The sequence below is a fragment of the Drosophila elegans genome, unplaced genomic scaffold, assembly GCF_018152505.1.
Source record: "Drosophila elegans isolate 14027-0461.03 unplaced genomic scaffold, ASM1815250v1 contig_208, whole genome shotgun sequence".
NCBI classification, from domain to species: Eukaryota; Metazoa; Arthropoda; class Insecta; order Diptera; family Drosophilidae; genus Drosophila; species Drosophila elegans.
The window spans coordinates 19290732-19308623 of NW_024545578.1; the positions used below are offsets into that span (position 1 = coordinate 19290732).

Below are 17892 nucleotides of genomic sequence, written 5' to 3' on the forward strand. Positions count from 1 at the left end.
GTTTGGTGAAACTTATCACCGTAATAATAAATAAATACCCCTCATAAACAATTGAAATATTTATTTTAGATGCCACATGAAAACATGAAAATATTGTCAGTTATTTCAACTTCAAGAAAATTAAAAATTTGTACTGTGTTCAATTTGGAAAAGGATGTGCTTTTGCTCGACTCATGGGCTTAAAATAGCGCTTTTGATAATTATACCTATTGCCGCTGTGAGTAAACACAATTTTCTTTTAATAGTTATTTATAACATCTCCGCAGGGATTTAATGCCGGACAAGTTGCAAAAGACATCACATTGCTGGATGAACTGACGGGGCATCATCATATTGTTCTAATTATAAGTATAACCTTATGCATAATTATACTTTTTGCCCTTTTAGGCGCAATTTATGCGGCAGTTCGACACCATGCATTGATTCTAAACGTGGTACGTCTAACTGAGCTCATTCATAATCAATACATTAACTTCATTTGGTGAAATTTTTCAGTCACTAGTGCTCTTAGTACTGAAGTGCATAGCAAAATGCATAATTTTAATCGTGTGTATAGCCACCGAAAACAACCTTGAAAAGACAGCCGCCCACTTCTGGTTTATTCTTTGTTGGATATTTACCGTATGGACAACTCAGGGTATAAGACTATATTAAACGCCAATAACCAATATTTCAATTTAAAACAGATTCTATGCATGCTAGCAAATCTTTGTTTCTCGATTCGGTTAAAAGAGCTTTTAAGACAAACGGACTAATATTTTTTTTTATAATGCCGAACCTTTTATCAACAAGTCATAAAAATTGGTAAGTACATATAATTTTTTTTCAATTTTTTTTAGAACATTACTTAAATATTTACGTTCTCGCAAATAAATAACAAAAAATGAATTAATAAAATTTTTTTAAAAACCGTATTTTAATTCTCTACATGAGAATAGTGTCAGTTCTGCCAATATTGGTTAAAATTTTAAAATTAACTATTTAGTAGAATGTGCATTTGTTCCACGCTGGGACTCAAAATCGGACTTTTGATTTTAATACCTATTACCGCAGTGAGATAAATGAACTTAAATATGTTCATATTTACAAAATATAGACCCCTCTCCGCAGGGATTTAATGCTGTTCAAGTAGCAAAAGACATTACTATCTGGAATGAGGTGAAGGGCTCGAACCAGGTTATTTTAATTATAAGCCTAGCCATGTCTATAGTCATAATGGTTGCTCTTATTCCCCTAATGTATGCGACCATCCGAAAAATTGTGCTGATTATATATGTTGTGCGTTCAATTAATGTTGACTTTAATTAGTAAGCTAAATACCTGTATGTACTTACAGGTGCTTCATTTTTTTATACTTTACGTGTTGGCCAAACTGATCATCCTTCTTGTGAATGTATCTATTGATAACCCCGATAAGACAGCAGCTCATTCCTGGTTCATTGCATGCTGGTTTATATCGGTATGTGCGTAGTTCGTAGTTATTTTTGTCAATAAATCCGCCCTTCTATTTAAAACAGTTTCTATGCATGGCCTTGATAATATTGTACTACATCCGGCTTCATGACCTGTCCATCGACGAAGATTTTGAGAACTAAATTTTGACTTTTAGTTCTGATTTAAAGGGTACAGGGACGTATCATTTTTCATTACATTAAGTCCACCTAAATCTGGGTTTTAATCGTCACATCTGGGATTGCAAAGTCATCAGAGATAAGTTACTGTGGAAAATAGTTATTTTGCTAGTTAGCAACAGCATTTGGACATACGGAAATGGTTTAGCAAGTCTCGAACTAAAGAATTATTTCTTGCTATTGAAACTTCATGTGAATCGAATAAAATGTGTTTGATTTAAAAGTCGTTATACCTGCGGATGCAGTGTCATTCTAGGTAATCACACTGTTACAGAGATTTGTTTTTAGATAATTCGGATCAGTATGGCGGATTCACGAAGGTCGTCAATGTTTCGTAGGCAGTGTCGCGACTTCAAGCTGAAGATCTGCCGATACGTAATCTACCTCCTCTGGGTTGTCAATTTTGTAAGTAGTAAAATACCATAAACGGAGAAAGTACTGAGAGAAACCGCCAACCAGCAGATTTTCACCATCGTGGATATTTATGTATATTATATCAGACTGACGGAGCACATGGGCTGCTGGATGTGTTTGTTTAGGACCTATATGTTTATAGCGATGTTCCTGTCCATTGCAATTATTCCACTGCTGATTGTGGCCCTACCCTTGGTCGTTAGTGAGTTATCCGGCGGATTGCGCATTGTGAGTGATACGTAAACAAATTTTTACGAAGGTTATTTGCGAAATGTATTTGTTTTTTTCAGTACGTAACGATTTTCTTCTTGGCCACATGGTTGCAGATGATGTTGACTATTTTGTTATCACAGAAATACCAAGCCATAACCGATGTACTTCGATTATGGATGAACAATAAAAGCCTGGAGTTCTTCGAAGTTCATGTAAGAGTCTTCTTAAATTATCTTAATTTATGAATATTTATTTCGGCAAACTATTGGAAAAATCATTATAATCATAAAACAAACAAATTATATTTGTACTCTAATAAGAGAATATAATAGTAAATGTAAATATCTGACTATTGAATTCAGTATTTTATATTTAACAATTAAATTAAATATTAAATCATCTTAAATACAATGTACAGTACAATGTATATTAAAATATTTTAATTTATGTGAAAAATAATAATTTTTTAATAGTTCCTATTTGATTTAAATTTAAATTTTCAGGCATTAAAAATTTAAATATTTTTATATTTTTACTAACTAAAAACCGCGGTAAATGAAAACAAAAATATTTAATTTGATTTTACTACGTTACCAGTGTAATTTTTGATAATTTTAAAAATTTTTTTATATATATGTTCTTTAGTTCTTTGCTTATTCCCCGTGAATACAGTAGTTTATTTTATATGACATGATTCATTGACAGTCCAAGTGTTGCGGCCTGATTGGACCCGACGACTACATGCTGCTTGAGAAGATGATACCCCTATCCTGCTACAAGGATCGTAGTGGAAGTCCTGAAGACCTGTACAAAGCTGGTTGCTCCACCCGCTCCGTAAAGCCACCAATTGTGCCGATCATTCAGGTGATCTCTGTACTAATTCAGGTTAGTCGTTACCACAAAATGCAGGACCAAGTTTAAGTGTCATTTCAGTACGGATTAGTCCTGGTCCTGGTGGTGTACCTAGTTATCCTGAAAAGGAGCCAGATCCGACGTCGCACTCTGTGGTCCGTGCGTCCCACCGCAGTCTATAGTGATGAAAGTGATATAAGTGCGGATTAAAATTCCATACGGAGCTGGGGAGTAATCCGATAGAGACGAAAGTAAGTGGACTTTAGTGTTACTTCCCAGCTATGTCTGGGGGCTTAAGCAGCAGACTTTCATGTGGGATTGAAATTCGGATTCGGTTTGCATTTCACCCCGCCCTGGGAATGGGTATTGGCATTGACGTGCTAGACAAATTGGATGCTGCTGGCCATCGTCATATTTCACGGACTGCAATCAATAACGATAAACACTTGAGTCGCAAATCCAATGTCCAGAATCCCAGTCCGCATGGCATGCATATGGATGAGCCAATAAAGAAATCAACAAAGCATGTCGGGCAATTGAAAAAGTATTGCAAATGCCGGGACAGCCGGAGATTCGGACACGGAATTGGACTCCAATCCGGACAATATGCAAATGCAGTTAAGCAGAATGTATTCAAGGACGATACAAATCCACCACCCATCCGCCGGAGTTTATTTTCTTTTTATGTCCCTCGCTCCGCGCATAAATTTTATTGTTGTCAACATTAAATTCTAGCCGTGGAAAACAATTTTGCAGCATTTGAAAATCCATAAAATATGCATACAAAATTGTCCGGCGGAACGACCAACTTTATGGCTAAATAGTTTGCTCCGGCCCACATCGTTAATGCTTTTTTTATGCGTGTGCTTGGGTGTTGGACAAACTTTTTAGCCGCCATAACAATAACGGCAGCAACAACCACACTTTGGTCAAGCTGCTGAAATACCCATCGCAAAGTTTATAGAGGGGGGGATATGACATAAAGACGGAGTCGGAGTCAGAGGCGGAGGCCAAAGGGTCATGTGGCTCATTAAACTTTGGCCAACAATTTTTTGTTGCACCCCGCACCGACAAAGACAAACAGAAAGTTTTGCACTAAATATTTGCGCCCTCGCCAACCAACAAAAAAAAAAGAGTTCAAATAGAAGAGTAGAATAAGGGGGTTTCGAGGTGAGTGCCCAGGGTTTTAAGGGACTTGGAGTGACCAGAAAATTTCTTGGCACACATTTGGCCCATTAAACACTAGACAAATGGTATGTTAAAAGCAACTAAAAGGGTGAAAGTGTTACTTTATGTTGTGGTAACATTTACTTCATACATGGGGAACATATTGGACAATACGATTAGAAAATAAGAAAGAATAGGTTTTTTTTTACCTTTGGTTATAAAAACTTGGCAAAGGTTGCCTTTTATCATCGTTGAATGCAGTGAATACTGTTGGGTAATGGATCTTGATTATGCCATTTAATAAACATGACGTGTTTGGACCTTAGTGGTCTCCATCTGCCCATCATTTATCCCACCACCCATACCTATAATTAAAGGTAATTGTAATTACTTTAAAAGCAAGTTCGTGTTCTACGCAGCTACAATGCGACTGTTTTTATTTCGTACGGACAAATCAACAAAGTGTCAATAAAGGTTGGGTTATCACACCCTAGTAGCCCCAGTGGGAACCGAATCCATCGAAGCTGGCGTGGGCGACCACAGCAGCGGGCGAGTACTTCACAAAGGCGGCAGGAGCAGTGGAGTAAACCGGAGCTGGAGCGGAGTAGACGGTCTTGGCCAGAACGGGAGCGGGAGCAGGAGCGGCGTAAACTGGAGCTGGGGCAGCATAGACGGCCTTGGCCACGGGGGCAGAGTACACGGTCTTGGCCAAAACGGGAGCAGGAGCAGCGTAAACTGGAGCTGGGGCGGAGTAGACGGTCTTGGCCAAAACGGGAGCGGGAGCGGCATAAACGGTCTTGGCCACCACCGGAGCTGGAGCAGCGGCGTAGAAGGACTTGGTGATCACGGGAGCAGGGGCCGAGTAGAGGGTCTTCGGGGTGTACACGTTGTTGGTGATGCGCGAGTCCACCTTGCTGACACTCGAGTACGGGGTGACCACGTTCTTGGAGTAGGTGGACACAGTGCCGCCGAAGGAGCGCACCACATTCTGCTGGGTGGTGCCGACCGCGTCGTAGTGCGGCTGAGCCACCTTGGCCACCACCGGAATGGAGGCAGCGGCATAGGTGGTGGTGGCTGGAGCCAGGTAGCCAGCACTTGCCACGCCCACCAGAGCGCAGAAGGACAGCAGGACGTACTTGAAAGCCATGGTTAGGATTGGATATTTAATTTAACAAATTAAAACGGAGAACAGAAAACAGAAAACAGAAAACTGATGCTGATGTTTGTAGTGAGCTGCAGTGGCTACTGATGCTTAACTCTGGCCAATCGGCGGTTTTTATAGCCAAAAAGCGCGCAAATGTCTTGCCAAATTTCACGGCCAACTGGCAAATTATTGTGTGTGCGGCCGTATGACAGATTGACTTAGGCCTAAGCCCCAAAACTGGTTCAATGGGTCGACAAATGACTGCGCTCTTTTCGCTGCCTCTGTCGCGACTGGAGGCCAGCTCAAGTGCCCCACACCCTCGATATCAGATATCAGACATCAGGAAAGTGAATTATTTTGAATACTATCGGCAGCCCATAAATTTTCCAGAGGCAACGAACGAAAAACTTTTATTTTCTCCGGCGTTCTTTTCCATTAAATTGAGTTCTACTCGAGCAGCAAATATGAGGCAGGCAACCGCTCAATAGGGGGATGCTCTTTGTTGCTGTCAACTTTATCAGCAGGGGTGTCAGCGGTTTTACTTTGGGGTGCTGCCACCAGTCCGTTGTTTATGATTTTTGTTTGTTTTTTTCTCTGAGGGGGTGCTGAGAAGTTTTTGTGCCCTTCTAAAGTTGAAATTAATGATCAAAAGTCAGAAAGTTCTGGAAGGTTTCACAAAGGTGGTGGTAAAATTAGTTTAGCAGAACAAAAAATATCATACATCCATAAAAAACTTAGCAAACAAGGCCGAGTATTGACTAAAACATTAATATACAGATTTCAGTGGGTCACCGAAAACTTAACTACTAAATTAAGATGAAGAGGGCATCTAACACTCGTCTTGTTTGCAGTTTTGCTCCCGTTTGTTTTCCTTTTGTTTCGACCAAGTTTGGAAAATGAATTTTCCTGCTCTGTTGCTCACGGGCGCATGATGAATATTTATTGAAATTACCAAAGTTGACGCTGCTCCAAATTGAATTGTGTTGCCAACTTGGGATGCTTCTTACTGCCGCAAATTCTGCTCTCTTTTCACTTCTTCTACTTGCTTTTTTTTGTGTTTTTATTTTTGGCAAATTGTTATTAATTTTACACGAGGGCCCTGAAGCTTTTGGGCCCCACTCCGAAACCTAATTACCGCGTTTAATTTATGCCTGCAAATTGGCTTTCAAGCGGTTACGCAGGTGAGTTGCCATCGCATTGTGGGCCATTCAATTGCCAAAAAATCACGAACAAATCACCGAAAAACCAACAGAAACTGGCACGCGTCAGTGGCGTATAAAAGCCGCAACATTTTGGCCAAATCAGCATCAGTCGCAGCCCAGCCAGCCTGCTTTCAACTACAACTCTACGAGTCCAAAAAAAAGTCCAGTCATCCCACTGCTTCACCATGGCCTTCCGCTACCTCATCTCCCTGTGCGCCCTGGTGGCCTGTGCCAATGCCGGTCTCTTGGCCAGCCATGTGGCCATTGCCAATCCGTCGGTGGATGCCGTCGCCTCCACCCAGCACGATGTGGTGCGCTCCTTCGCCGGCACTGTTTCGAGCTACTCCAAGGCGGTGGACACTCCGTACTCCAGTGTGAGGAAGAGCGACACCAGGATCCAGAACAATGTCTACACTCCGGCCATTGCCAAGACCACCTATGCTGCTCCGCTGTACACCCAGGCCACTCCCATTGTGACCAAGACCTTGGTCCACGCTGCTCCTGCTCCTGTCGTGGAGAAGACCGTGTATGCTGCTCCTGCTCCGGTTCTGGCCAAGACCGTCTACTCCGCTCCAGCTCCTGTTTATGCTGCCCATGCTCCGGTCTACGCTGCTCCTGCTCCCGTTTTGGCCAAGACTGTGTACTCCGCTCCTGCTCCCGTTGTGGCTAAGACTGTTTATGCCGCTCCTGCTCCCGTTGTGGCCAAGACTGTTTATGCCGCTCCCGCTCCCGTTGTGGCTAAGACCGTGTACTCCGCTCCTGCTCCTGTTGTGGCCAAGACCGTGTACTCCGCACCAGCTCCAGTCTATGCCGCTCCAGCTCCCGTTCTGGCCAAGACTGTGTCCTATGCCGCACCCCTGGCCACCACCAACGTGAACCACGGACCCTCGGCCACCACCTATACCCACAATGCCCCAGCTTTGGGCGTGTCCAGCTATGGCAGCTCCCAGACGGTTCACTACTCGCCCGCCGAGAGTGTGTCCCACATGAGCTTCGATGGATTCGGAACCCACTGGGGTTTCTAAGTGAGTCTTGGCCTTTTGGTCTAAGCAATTGTTAATGTTTGGTGGTCAATAAAGACGGAGATCGATTGTTGCAAATTAAACATGAGCTGAGCAAACTAGACCTTCCGGGGAACAATGGGCGAGACTGGTTTGCTGTTTCTGTTTCTGTTTCTGCCACATCACGGCTGAGAAGCGGCCTTCGGTGAGGTCTTAACTTAAGTGGGGGGGCGGGGTAAGCGGCTTTGTGATAAGCTGCGGGGGCGTGGCATGTCGTGTTTTATGGCTCTTTAATTGGATTTGATATTTTTTTTTTTTGCACACCTTTCCCCCAATCCATAACCTTTCGGCCCAATTGTACACTTGTTATAATTATTGTCAGTTAATTAACGGATATTACTGCTCGCAACGCCGCAACGCCGCGTAAATGGCTTACACGCTGGCCCCCGAAGCTTAATCTTGACATTTTCGTAGAGATATGTGAAACATTAATGGGCCCGAGTTTAATGGGTTCAATTGGATCCATTGACAGGCGGCAAAGAGGGAGAGTTTAACAGATCAAACGCGTGTTTTGACAGTGATATTTTAGCGGGATTGCTTGAACAACGCTCGAGTTGCGTAATGAAAGGTAAATGATACAAGGAGTGAGGTAACAAACAAATAACAAATAGAGAAAGTGATAAAAAGACCCTCAATTGGGAGCAGAATAAGAATTAATGCAAAGAAATTTGTTATACATTTTTGTTAGACTTTATAGTGATCGATACTTTGATAATTGGAAATTATTAAAATACTCACTTTTCAATAAAACTTAAAATATACTTTTTGTATATATATATGTATATACATTATAATTCTTTGCTAAATATATATAGCATACCATGCACTTAAGAAAAGTGTAAGCAATTTAACTTTTTTTACCTTAACAAACTCCAATGTACCCTTTTAAATTATTTTTCAATCAAACAAAAATAAGGTGAGTATACTTACTACTACATAATTTAGTTTCTTTGGCTTTTTAACGGCATGACACTAATGAGACATGCAATGGAGCTGCTGAATTCCCCCTAGACCACCTGACAGGCCAGACAATAACAATCAAATTAAATGAAAACGTGTCCAAAAGGCGTAGAACGAGGCCCCAGTCTTGGAATTTTTGTCAGCAAAATTAGATGCATTTGTTGTTCTTGGCCGGAGCTTTGATTTGCGATTTGATTGCGCATACGCCCCATGCCACATGCCAAAATGTGCCAGATTGTCCTCGTCTGAGTTGACAATTAGTCAATAATTTATTTCAATTTCATTCCGCATGCCAAGCACACTCATACACCCCCAAAAATGGAGCCTAACTGCACTTTAATTACATTTACATTTCGGCTTGAGACTGTCGCTTTAGTTTTTGCCCTAAAACAAGACTGACAAGGGGGGAAAATGGCAGGTCCAATTCCACCCTGCAATTGTTGCAATGCAATTTAGCTAAGCGAATTTTCATGATTTAAATAACAGCATTATGTGTGGCAGATTGTGTGTTTGTGGCTGAAAAACTGCAGACAATGTGGGTTTGCTGTTTGGTATTTTGTGTTTTGTCTGACTGGCCGGCTGTGTGTCCTGGTATAATTAAATTATGGCTGGACATAAGACGCATAATAGGTCATAAATCAAATTTACCTATCCCACAGGTCCATGCCGGGCATGACACTCCAGACGCCGTCACAGACACAGTTTCCTATTGCCATATTTGCACAAGAAAAAATGAATATTAGCATATCAATAAACAAAATAATTGTAAAATTAATTTTAATAAATTTTAATGCTAGTTAAAGAGAGTAACTTTAAAATATATTAAACTAAAAGTATATAAGATATCAAAAAACAAGGTTTTTCATTTAGCTAAATTTAGCTAATGAAATTCCATTTAATGTTAAATTAATTGCTGTGTACATTTTTTTCTGGAGCAAGGACATTCTGGGTTTTGCCCCCTTTCCCTTTCCACGCATTTTGATGGACATTTTGACGACTCTGTCTCGGCAATCAATTAGACAATTGATGCATCTGCTGTTACTGTTGTGCCCCTCTGTTTGAATTTACATCTACGCCAGCATTTCTATTGCAACTTTGACTCCACGGAACCACAAAAGGGCCGTCCCGTGGTCCGAATTCTGTGTCCGTAACAACGACTATAACTGCAGGACTGTGACTGCATTTAATGTGACTTCTGTCAGGGGCAGCCGCTCTTGGAATGCAATGCAATTGAAACATTTCGGCAGCAGAAAATGCAAATGCGTTGCCTTGTTTTCGGCCTACTGTTTTTCATGGTATTTTTTTATGCAAATTACAGCAGTGTGTAAAAAGCGTTCGCATTTTTCACCAAAAATTAAGGACGAAAAGTGACCGCATTTATTTAAATCATTAATTGGCATATATATAAGTTTTAGGATGGAAAATCACAAATAAATCTTTAAGTATTGAAGTCCAGTCGTTAAAAAGTTTTTTAATGAGTTTATTTAGCTAGACCAGACTATATTTTGACCAATTGTATAGAAGTCTTACTTAGCTTTAATGAAACTCTCAGACTTAAGAATATTTATTTCGACAGTATGCGAACTAAGTGTGTTTCCTATTATTTTCCCAGTAATTCTTAACATTGAATCATATTTGTTACAAGCTTCTCATTAAATACAAGAAAATATTGAAAGAATAGGGCAAAAATCGTATTATTTTGTACATTTTTTTTATGTTATCATTTAAAAAAAAAAACGGAAGGAACTAAATGGTAGCGCTAATACAAATACGATACCAACTCGAGCAGAAGTAGAATAAAAGAATGCAGACCCTCCATCGCGATTGGTCATAGAGGCAGACAAAGAAAAAAGCCATCCCATGTTCTCCCCATTCTCAACTGGTACGCATCCTGAGGTAGATTAAATTTTAATTTTTAATTTAAAGACTGTTTGTATTCTATTTGCTCTGCGTGGCGAAACAAATACGTGCAGTTGAGGGAAAAACGAACTTTAAGGTCATTTTTTCTGTTGATTTATCATCACTTTATGCAAATGGACTGCTTACCTTTGAGCTTTATCGGAGAACATCTGTGGAAAGTTTAAAATGGGGGGGGTTTTCTATTTCTCGTTTTTCCATGGGATTTCCCTGACTTTTTCCACCCCGTCTTTTGCTGCCACGTGCAATGTCAATGCCAAGCGATTAACATTCAATTAGCTTTTGGCTTCATCAATGATTTTATCGCAGCCAGGAGGTCCTGTTGCTGCGGCTGGTTTGGGTGTTAAATGTGGCAAATTATCATTAGCCTGTTCGGGGGTATTTGTTGGGGCCCCAACAAGGACTCCAGCAACGACATCTTCAAAAGGTTTTTATGACATCAGCAGCTGTCGTTGACAGATTATTGTGGCGATTATTTTAGCAGAGAGGCAGGACACACAGAGCAGATACCAGATACAAGATACAAGACGACAAACAACAAACAGGACCCGAGGATGGGGGACGATGTCCCGGCTTTTGTGCGTTCAACTGGAAATTGTCAACACTGATGTTGGCATTGCCATTGCTGGTGGCCGTTTTGTAGTCCCTGTGACTCCGACACACATGTGACAGACTGCAAGGACCTCCGGCCCATCCCCTTACCACCACTTAAACATCTTGCGGCTTAGCACTTGTAAATAACTAGCTGAAGTTGAAAAAGTTGTGACATTTTTATAAACACCACAGAACAAGTAATGGTTTATGATATGACAATTTAGCTGTCGTGATCTGGATTTTTTTAGATATGGTGTGATACCATATACTTGTACTTCGATGTATTTTATGTAATTTGATAAACTCAAGAAGACATGCATATTTAAAGCCTCACTAAAACCAATTTGAAATTGCTTATTAAAATCTTCTAAGGTAATACCATGTATAACATATTGGAAAACGCTTTCAGTGCTTAATAATTTTATTTAAAATTTTTGAAGGACAAAAGCAAGGCGGAACAAATATCAACTACAGAGAAGCAAAGTTAAAAATTTTTCAATCAAACTTTTTTTTTTGATCAAACTGAATATATATACTTTATATATTTACTTTTAAAAGTATGCTTAAATTAAACTTATTTTTTCGGCCAATATCTTGAAAAATGTTGTTTCCAGATTCTAACTTTATGATTGCAAAATTTTCGTCGAGTTGCTTTATCCATAGTTTAGTAAACACTGGTAAGAAGTCAGATCGAAATTTTAAAATTTGAGACATGAAAAAGTTGTCATTTTTTTTGGTAATTTTTTTTCTACTTCTAATAAATATGTGCAATTGTCCAACTCTAGCACTCAAGCTATCACTTCTGTTATTCCTAGCCGTGACCATAGTGAGTTGGATACCTAGGTGCTCGATGATCGAATATCCATGACCAAATCCGCAGGCGATAATTATCATGGAAATTGTATACACCATTACGAACTTTCAATCCAAAACCAATGTGTTTATTCTATGTCTAAACATATTGGCGTGCCTCATTATACTGGTTTTTTTGACAGTCGGAATATTTGGCGTTTTGATGGAAAGGATCAAAACAATAAGGATGGTGCGACACATACACGTTGTTCCCGATCTTTTACATTAATATTTGCAGATGCCTTTAGCTGATGTTCTCCTTGGTGGCGTTTTGCCTGATTAGGATGGTCATTTGGATAGTGTGTGGGAATCTGGAGGATATTCTAACCGAAACTATTACTCACCTATGGTTCCAACTCAACACGGCGCTCTCAGTAATAAAAAGTCGGCTACATAATATATCAAGTCCTATAGTTCCAGTATTTATCCATTACAGGTAACCTGTACGGTTTTGACTGTCTTGTTATGTATGCGGCTGCACGTGCTCTCTCAACAGATCCAACTGGGTGAATAGTGTATGCTAAACAAATATAATTTTAACAATATAGCTATGCTGGTACTCATCGAATTTAATTAGATTTAGTATTGATATCTCAAATTATATTTTGATAGACTTGAATGCACTCACGTAATCATTCTCTTTATTTAATTTTTTGTGACTCCCAAAATTTAAGCGTTTACAATCCATATTTACGCCTTGTCTTTGGATTAAAAAAAATAATTACAGAAATGATTAAATTTAATATAACGAAATTTGTCGGAATCTCTATATATAAAATTATTTATTATTCCTTATTAATTTTGTACATTAAATAAATAAATACTGACAAACTACAAATCATTTCGTCTTTGTTTTTATTCGCCTTAAGCCTCACATTTAAGTACCTAAGTACCCAAATTAACTTAAAGTTTACCCCCTGAAAGTGAATTCAAAGTACCGATGAAGTTGTTGATATCAGGCGGGCGTGACAATTTGTGGGTTGTGTGGGTAATCAAATTACATGCGGAATTATGGACACCCGCAGGACGATAATGGCAGCCAATAAAGATGACAATGACAAGATAAGCGCGGGCAGAACAGGCGCAGGATGTGACCCCCGCCGGGGTCATCGGTTGGCTCCGTTTCCGCAGCTTTAAATGAAATTTAACGATGCCCACAAATAACGATACTTTGCATTTTAAAACACTTTTGCCAGTCGGTCAGAAGTCAGGGCAGGGAAGTCCTGGCCTGAAGTCCGATGCTCATTACGCACGCATTTTGCTTGACACTTTTATTGGCAACGGAAACGGAATGGGTGAAAATGCGGGTCATTTTATGGCCAAGAACGGATGCCGATAAGGGCATTAAATTTGTTCAGCCATAAAGTCGCTGGCCACATCACTCAGCATTTGGCCAATTACGCAAATAAAAGCATACACCCTCCTGGAAAAATGGAACGTGTCAAAGTGCTGGAAAATGCAGCAGGATTCAAGGATGTGAAGGGGCTCATTAGAGGTGTGTGTGCGCTGCCCCGAAGGTTTGGCCGGGAAATTGTGTGGAAAAACGCTCTCTAAACTGGCACTTTTACACAGAAATTCGCAAAGCCCTTGGCTAGAAACAAAGCGAAAGTATGACTAACACTCTTTCGTGGTGGTCTCTAATTTAAATGCGAACAAGGATATGCCGAAAAATATGTATTTCATTTCTTTTTAATTCCCCAACTGGCGTAATTAAAGGCGAGGCCTGATCTGCCCCCGGCGATTCTCATCGGATTCTCGGCTGGAATTTTGACTGTCTCCAAGCGATTCGGGGCCATAACAGCATGTCGTCGACGTTGTCGTTGCCATTGTCGTTGTCCTTGTCGTCCAGGCGTATATCCTGCGGCTGATTAAAATCTATTAGAGTCAAAGAGATGTAAGACACTGTGCAGGCAGCGGTCGCTTTCCACGGCAGTGGGTGGAAAACCAGTGGGGGGGACACTTTGGCCAATGACTTGCCATGTAAATGTCGTCGGCGACGGCTACGCAATTGAAATGCATGCGGCGGAAACTTTCAACTTGTCATAGAAGGGTATACACGGTTGAGCATAGTGACTAAAACAAAAATTTAAAACTGCCTCTCCCCTTAATTTTTAAAAAATATATTAAGGTATTACGGACATTTTGGAAAATTAAAATAAAAAGTAGCATAACTTTACGGGGATCAATGTTTGTTTTTTAAATATATGAACTAAATAAAATACAAAACAATTAAGATTCAAAAATGTCACAAATATGTAAAGGTTTTCTATAAAACTGTTTCCAAAATAAACCATTCAAGTGTTCAAATTATATGTTTAATAAACTAAAAATCAAATAATGAGTTTTTTAATAACATTTTTCCCTCAGTCCCCTTAAGATTAGGGTATTCCGAATCCAATCATCTCTCAAACTTACTTTTTCCCTCACGGTTCCTGTTGTTGTCAAAAGTCGCACACAAAAACTTTGCAGTGCAAAGTTTTCAACGGAAATTGTGCAGCTGTTTTGTGTGTGGACTTGTGAGTCTCGTTGGCCTGCTCTTAAATATACTTGTAAAAGCAAATTTGTTGAAATATTCATTTAATGGCTGCCACGCCCAATAGCTGGCGAACGCCTACCGCTATCAGCCTTGGCAGGGCGGCGCTTTCAATATGATTTTTCATGATTAAAGCGCGTGCCGGGTACGTTTTTATCGGCCGAAAGACATTTGCCCAACGATGCCGGAGTTCGATAGGAATTTTCTTATAAATTGTCGCCCCCAACAAATGTGTCCGCATCGACATTGGGGGTAAAAAATACTCCCACACGACGACGTAATAAAGTGATTTTAAAGGGCACTTTCCCGCACTTCCCTTTCACTTCGATGGGTATGCGTAAAATTTCCATTTGTGCCAGGCACTCAACTTTATTGAACTTGAAGTGGAGACTGCGATAATGTTTGCCTGATAGAGCAGCAGCGGCACATGTGTGCTGCTCCAAGATGTCCTGGCTTTACAATTCATTAAAATTTCATATAAACCGAATGAACAATGGCCAGCGAACATAATTCATTTTGCAGCTGCACCACGAATAGAGAAAAAAAATATGTGACACATTTTGGCATTATTATATTATATTTTATCACAAAGTATAAATTGTTGATTTATCAAAAACAATACAGAAATGAGAAAAGTAAAGTACTTACAGATCTCAAGGTTGACTTGTTTAAGATTACTTCTTTATTAAACGATTAAACGGATACAGTTATTAACAAAATTAAATCAATATATTTATTAAATTAGTAATGGGTACAAACTTTTACTCTTAAAAACAATGCAACAACCCAAAATTTTGTAATTTTTGATTTTATGATGTATTTCAACATTGAATTCTTAAGCTATAAGTTGTTGAATAAAAATATAACAAAAAATGTTTTTAAAATTTAAGACTACTTATTATTATTATTTTTTTTATAATTAAATTATACAAAATCGAAGTTAGATTGTGTTTTTAAAGTTTTTAAAGTCCCCTTTTTCTAGGTGTACCGTTATTAACTGCTAGTTACAAATGCGCCACAATAACGGTATTAAATGCACTGCGAAAGCGTCAAGTCATAAACAGCTCATCAGTCTTGGGCGGGCGGCAAAGTAACTGCTACCGCTCCCATTCCGCCATAACGGTAATTATGCGCAACGAGCAACGCGCGACGCCGCTGCAAAAGTTGTGCTATCACAACTCATTGTCTCGGCGGGCAGGAAGTGGCAGCGGCAGCAGCCGGCGGCAAAACATGCCACCGAAAAGGGGGGAATCCTTTGCCTTTTGACGCTGATAATGCAATTTCCGCCAGCTCCCCCCTTTACCCCTCACCACTGGCGTAATTTACAGCCGTGCAATGTTTCATTTTTGTTGCGTCCTTCTGGCCGTCCTTAAAGCCAGCTCAGACAACACAGCCAACGGGGCTAGTTGCCGCTATTTATCTACATAAAGTTAATTGAAAACATTCAAATGCCCGGGCGACTGCGTGATGTGTCAACATCTTCTGATGCCGCATAATCCCACAACGTCCATCCAAGTCATTCCAGACACCTATCCCTTAGTCACTATAATAAAGAAGTCAGGCTTTTCGACTTCAGGATACCCGTTTACCGTTTTCGCTTGCGGAGTTTTAATTAATTTGCTTAAAAATTAGTTTTAAAATATTACTAATAAAAAGAAAAGGCTTGAAAGATAAAATATTTTAAAGGATACCATTTTTGGCACAATCAACCAATTGATTTATAAGTTTTCAAGTTACCAGTTCTTACAAAAAATATTATAAAATATATTATAAATTTAAGGCAGAAAAAAAAGTCGGTAATTTTGTTTTTGTAATAAAATTTGCTAATATTCCATGTACTAGGACTCAGTTTATAATTTGGCGGCCAAGAAATTGTGAAATAATATAGAAATATAGTCTACATGACTAAATTTTTAAAGCAATATTTGACATTTATTTTTGAAAAACTATGGAAAAAATCTTAAAAGTTCCGCCTGAGAATTTAATATGGGTAACAGTTTCTCTGCTAGTGATGTTTTAAATAATGTTTAAAATAATAGCTTAAATTAATTAAGAATATATCTGTGATTCCTCAAAACGCCATATACCCTCACAATCTCCTAGTACCGTGTGCAACAACAACGAACAATGAAATGAAGGCACTGCGCTTTTTCCCTGTTTTCCTTGCCATCGTCGTCTTTATTACAAATTGGTTTTATGCACTCACCACTCGCATGTTTCGTGCGCAATTTGCACCACCGAAATGAATATGAAGCGAAGGGAAACCTCTCGACAAATGTGCAGAAAAAATAAATTGCGGAACACGAAAAGGTGAGCGGAGGGGCGGAAACGTGTCCAACTCGCCACGTTAACGAAGTAAAATCGAAAGTTTGACTGCGGTCAACGTTGGGCATTGTCATTGTCTATCGCTTTGCTGTATCACTACATCCCGCTCCCGGTGCCTGGTCGTATCTGTATCTCCCCAGTTGACTGTCAGATTGAATGGTTTATGTGTGACACCTTTGACCGGTCACCGAGGTGTTTTTCCGACGGAGGCTTCCCTCAGCCAGACAATATATATTAAAATTTACCTGCGAGTCGGAGAAACTAAAGGCATTGGCTTGAAATTGCAGGCGAATACTTGTTAGCATATATATAACATTTCTTTTAACTTTGAAACACTTGCGAAGCTGTCTTAATTTGTAATATCTTTCTGCTTACAATATTATCTTTAGTTAAATTGATATTGTATAAAATCCATTGAAACAAAAATAAAACTCTTAACTAATTTTAAGTTTATTTAAAATTTGTAAAGTAACATTACCTCCTTTTGTATTTCTATAGTAAAATTCTACTATGTATTATATTATTTTTTAAAAAATTTGTATTTATGTAAATGTATCTTCAATTTATAAAGATTTCTATACCAATTTCCTACTTTCACACTGACTCAGTTATTATAAAGTCCGATTATTCCGGCTTAGCTTAACACAGAAAAATCCTGTTGCCTGATTTCCGGTTCCTTTTATTTGCCCAGCAGAAGTCACGTGGCATTCATAATTCTTAAAATGACGCCATCAGAAATTATGTAGCAATGCTAAGTGCACCCAAACAGCTGTCCCCCACTTTTCCAAGGGGCTAAAATCTACGTGACCAGCATTTGTCATACCCCAAAGTGTGCTGGGATTTTATTTTTTTGGAGGACAGTAGGGTAACAATGGGGAATTGATTTTGGGTTTTGGCCAAGTGCAAGCTGATTATGGAATTAAAACATATTTCTGTGCTGCGAACTTAAAACTTTAAGTGGCAAAGGTTGTCGCTGCGTTCTTAGTACGTGACATTCTTTTGCTTTCCGAGTTTATCACGTGACAAG

The 17892-nt window shown here is 39.5% G+C and overlaps 4 protein-coding genes across 16 annotated transcripts; 3 read left to right on the top strand and 1 right to left on the bottom strand.

Moving 5' to 3' along the window:
* Positions 1–86: 86 nt before the first annotated feature.
* LOC108142265 (protein late bloomer) lies at positions 87–4784 on the top strand. 11 transcript variants are annotated; one of them, XM_041708398.1, is made up of 9 exons: positions 968–1052; positions 1111–1278; positions 1337–1459; positions 1518–2036; positions 2091–2273; positions 2336–2470; positions 2964–3143; positions 3192–3361; positions 4697–4784. In XM_041708398.1, exons 4-8 carry the CDS (start codon positions 1935–1937, stop codon positions 3318–3320), a joined length of 729 nt encoding a protein of 242 aa, XP_041564332.1. In that variant the 5' UTR covers positions 968–1052; positions 1111–1278; positions 1337–1459; positions 1518–1934; the 3' UTR covers positions 3321–3361; positions 4697–4784. The 11 variants fall into 11 exon arrangements, 9 of the variants coding, with proteins under 9 accessions (XP_017121479.1, XP_017121480.1, XP_041564334.1 ...); XM_041708399.1 differs by lacking the exon at positions 4697–4784 and having other exon boundaries at positions 1337–1463; positions 3192–3858; XM_041708397.1 differs by lacking the exon at positions 4697–4784 and having other exon boundaries at positions 3192–3858.
* LOC108142266 (cuticle protein 76) lies at positions 4707–5510 on the bottom strand. The gene has a single exon (XM_017265989.2). The coding sequence runs from the start codon at positions 5422–5424 to the stop codon at positions 4768–4770; it is 657 nt and encodes a 218-aa protein (XP_017121478.1). The 5' UTR covers positions 5425–5510; the 3' UTR covers positions 4707–4767.
* Positions 5511–6744: 1234 nt separating this feature from the next.
* On the top strand, positions 6745–7701 carry LOC108142307 (cuticle protein LPCP-23). Its single transcript, XM_017266058.2, has one exon. The coding sequence runs from the start codon at positions 6809–6811 to the stop codon at positions 7646–7648; it is 840 nt and encodes a 279-aa protein (XP_017121547.1). The 5' UTR covers positions 6745–6808; the 3' UTR covers positions 7649–7701.
* A 4140-nt stretch (positions 7702–11841) lies between these two features.
* On the top strand, positions 11842–12554 carry LOC108142321. 3 transcript variants are annotated; one of them, XM_017266075.1, is made up of 4 exons: positions 11842–11891; positions 11971–12197; positions 12256–12381; positions 12444–12554. In XM_017266075.1, exons 2-4 carry the CDS (start codon positions 12048–12050, stop codon positions 12519–12521), a joined length of 354 nt encoding a protein of 117 aa, XP_017121564.1. In that variant the 5' UTR covers positions 11842–11891; positions 11971–12047; the 3' UTR covers positions 12522–12554. The 3 variants fall into 3 exon arrangements, with proteins under 3 accessions (XP_017121564.1, XP_017121563.1, XP_041564110.1); XM_017266074.2 differs by having other exon boundaries at positions 11843–11981; positions 12036–12197; XM_041708176.1 differs by lacking the exon at positions 12444–12554 and having other exon boundaries at positions 11843–11981; positions 12036–12197; positions 12246–12361.
* The last annotated feature ends 5338 nt before the right edge of the window (positions 12555–17892 follow it).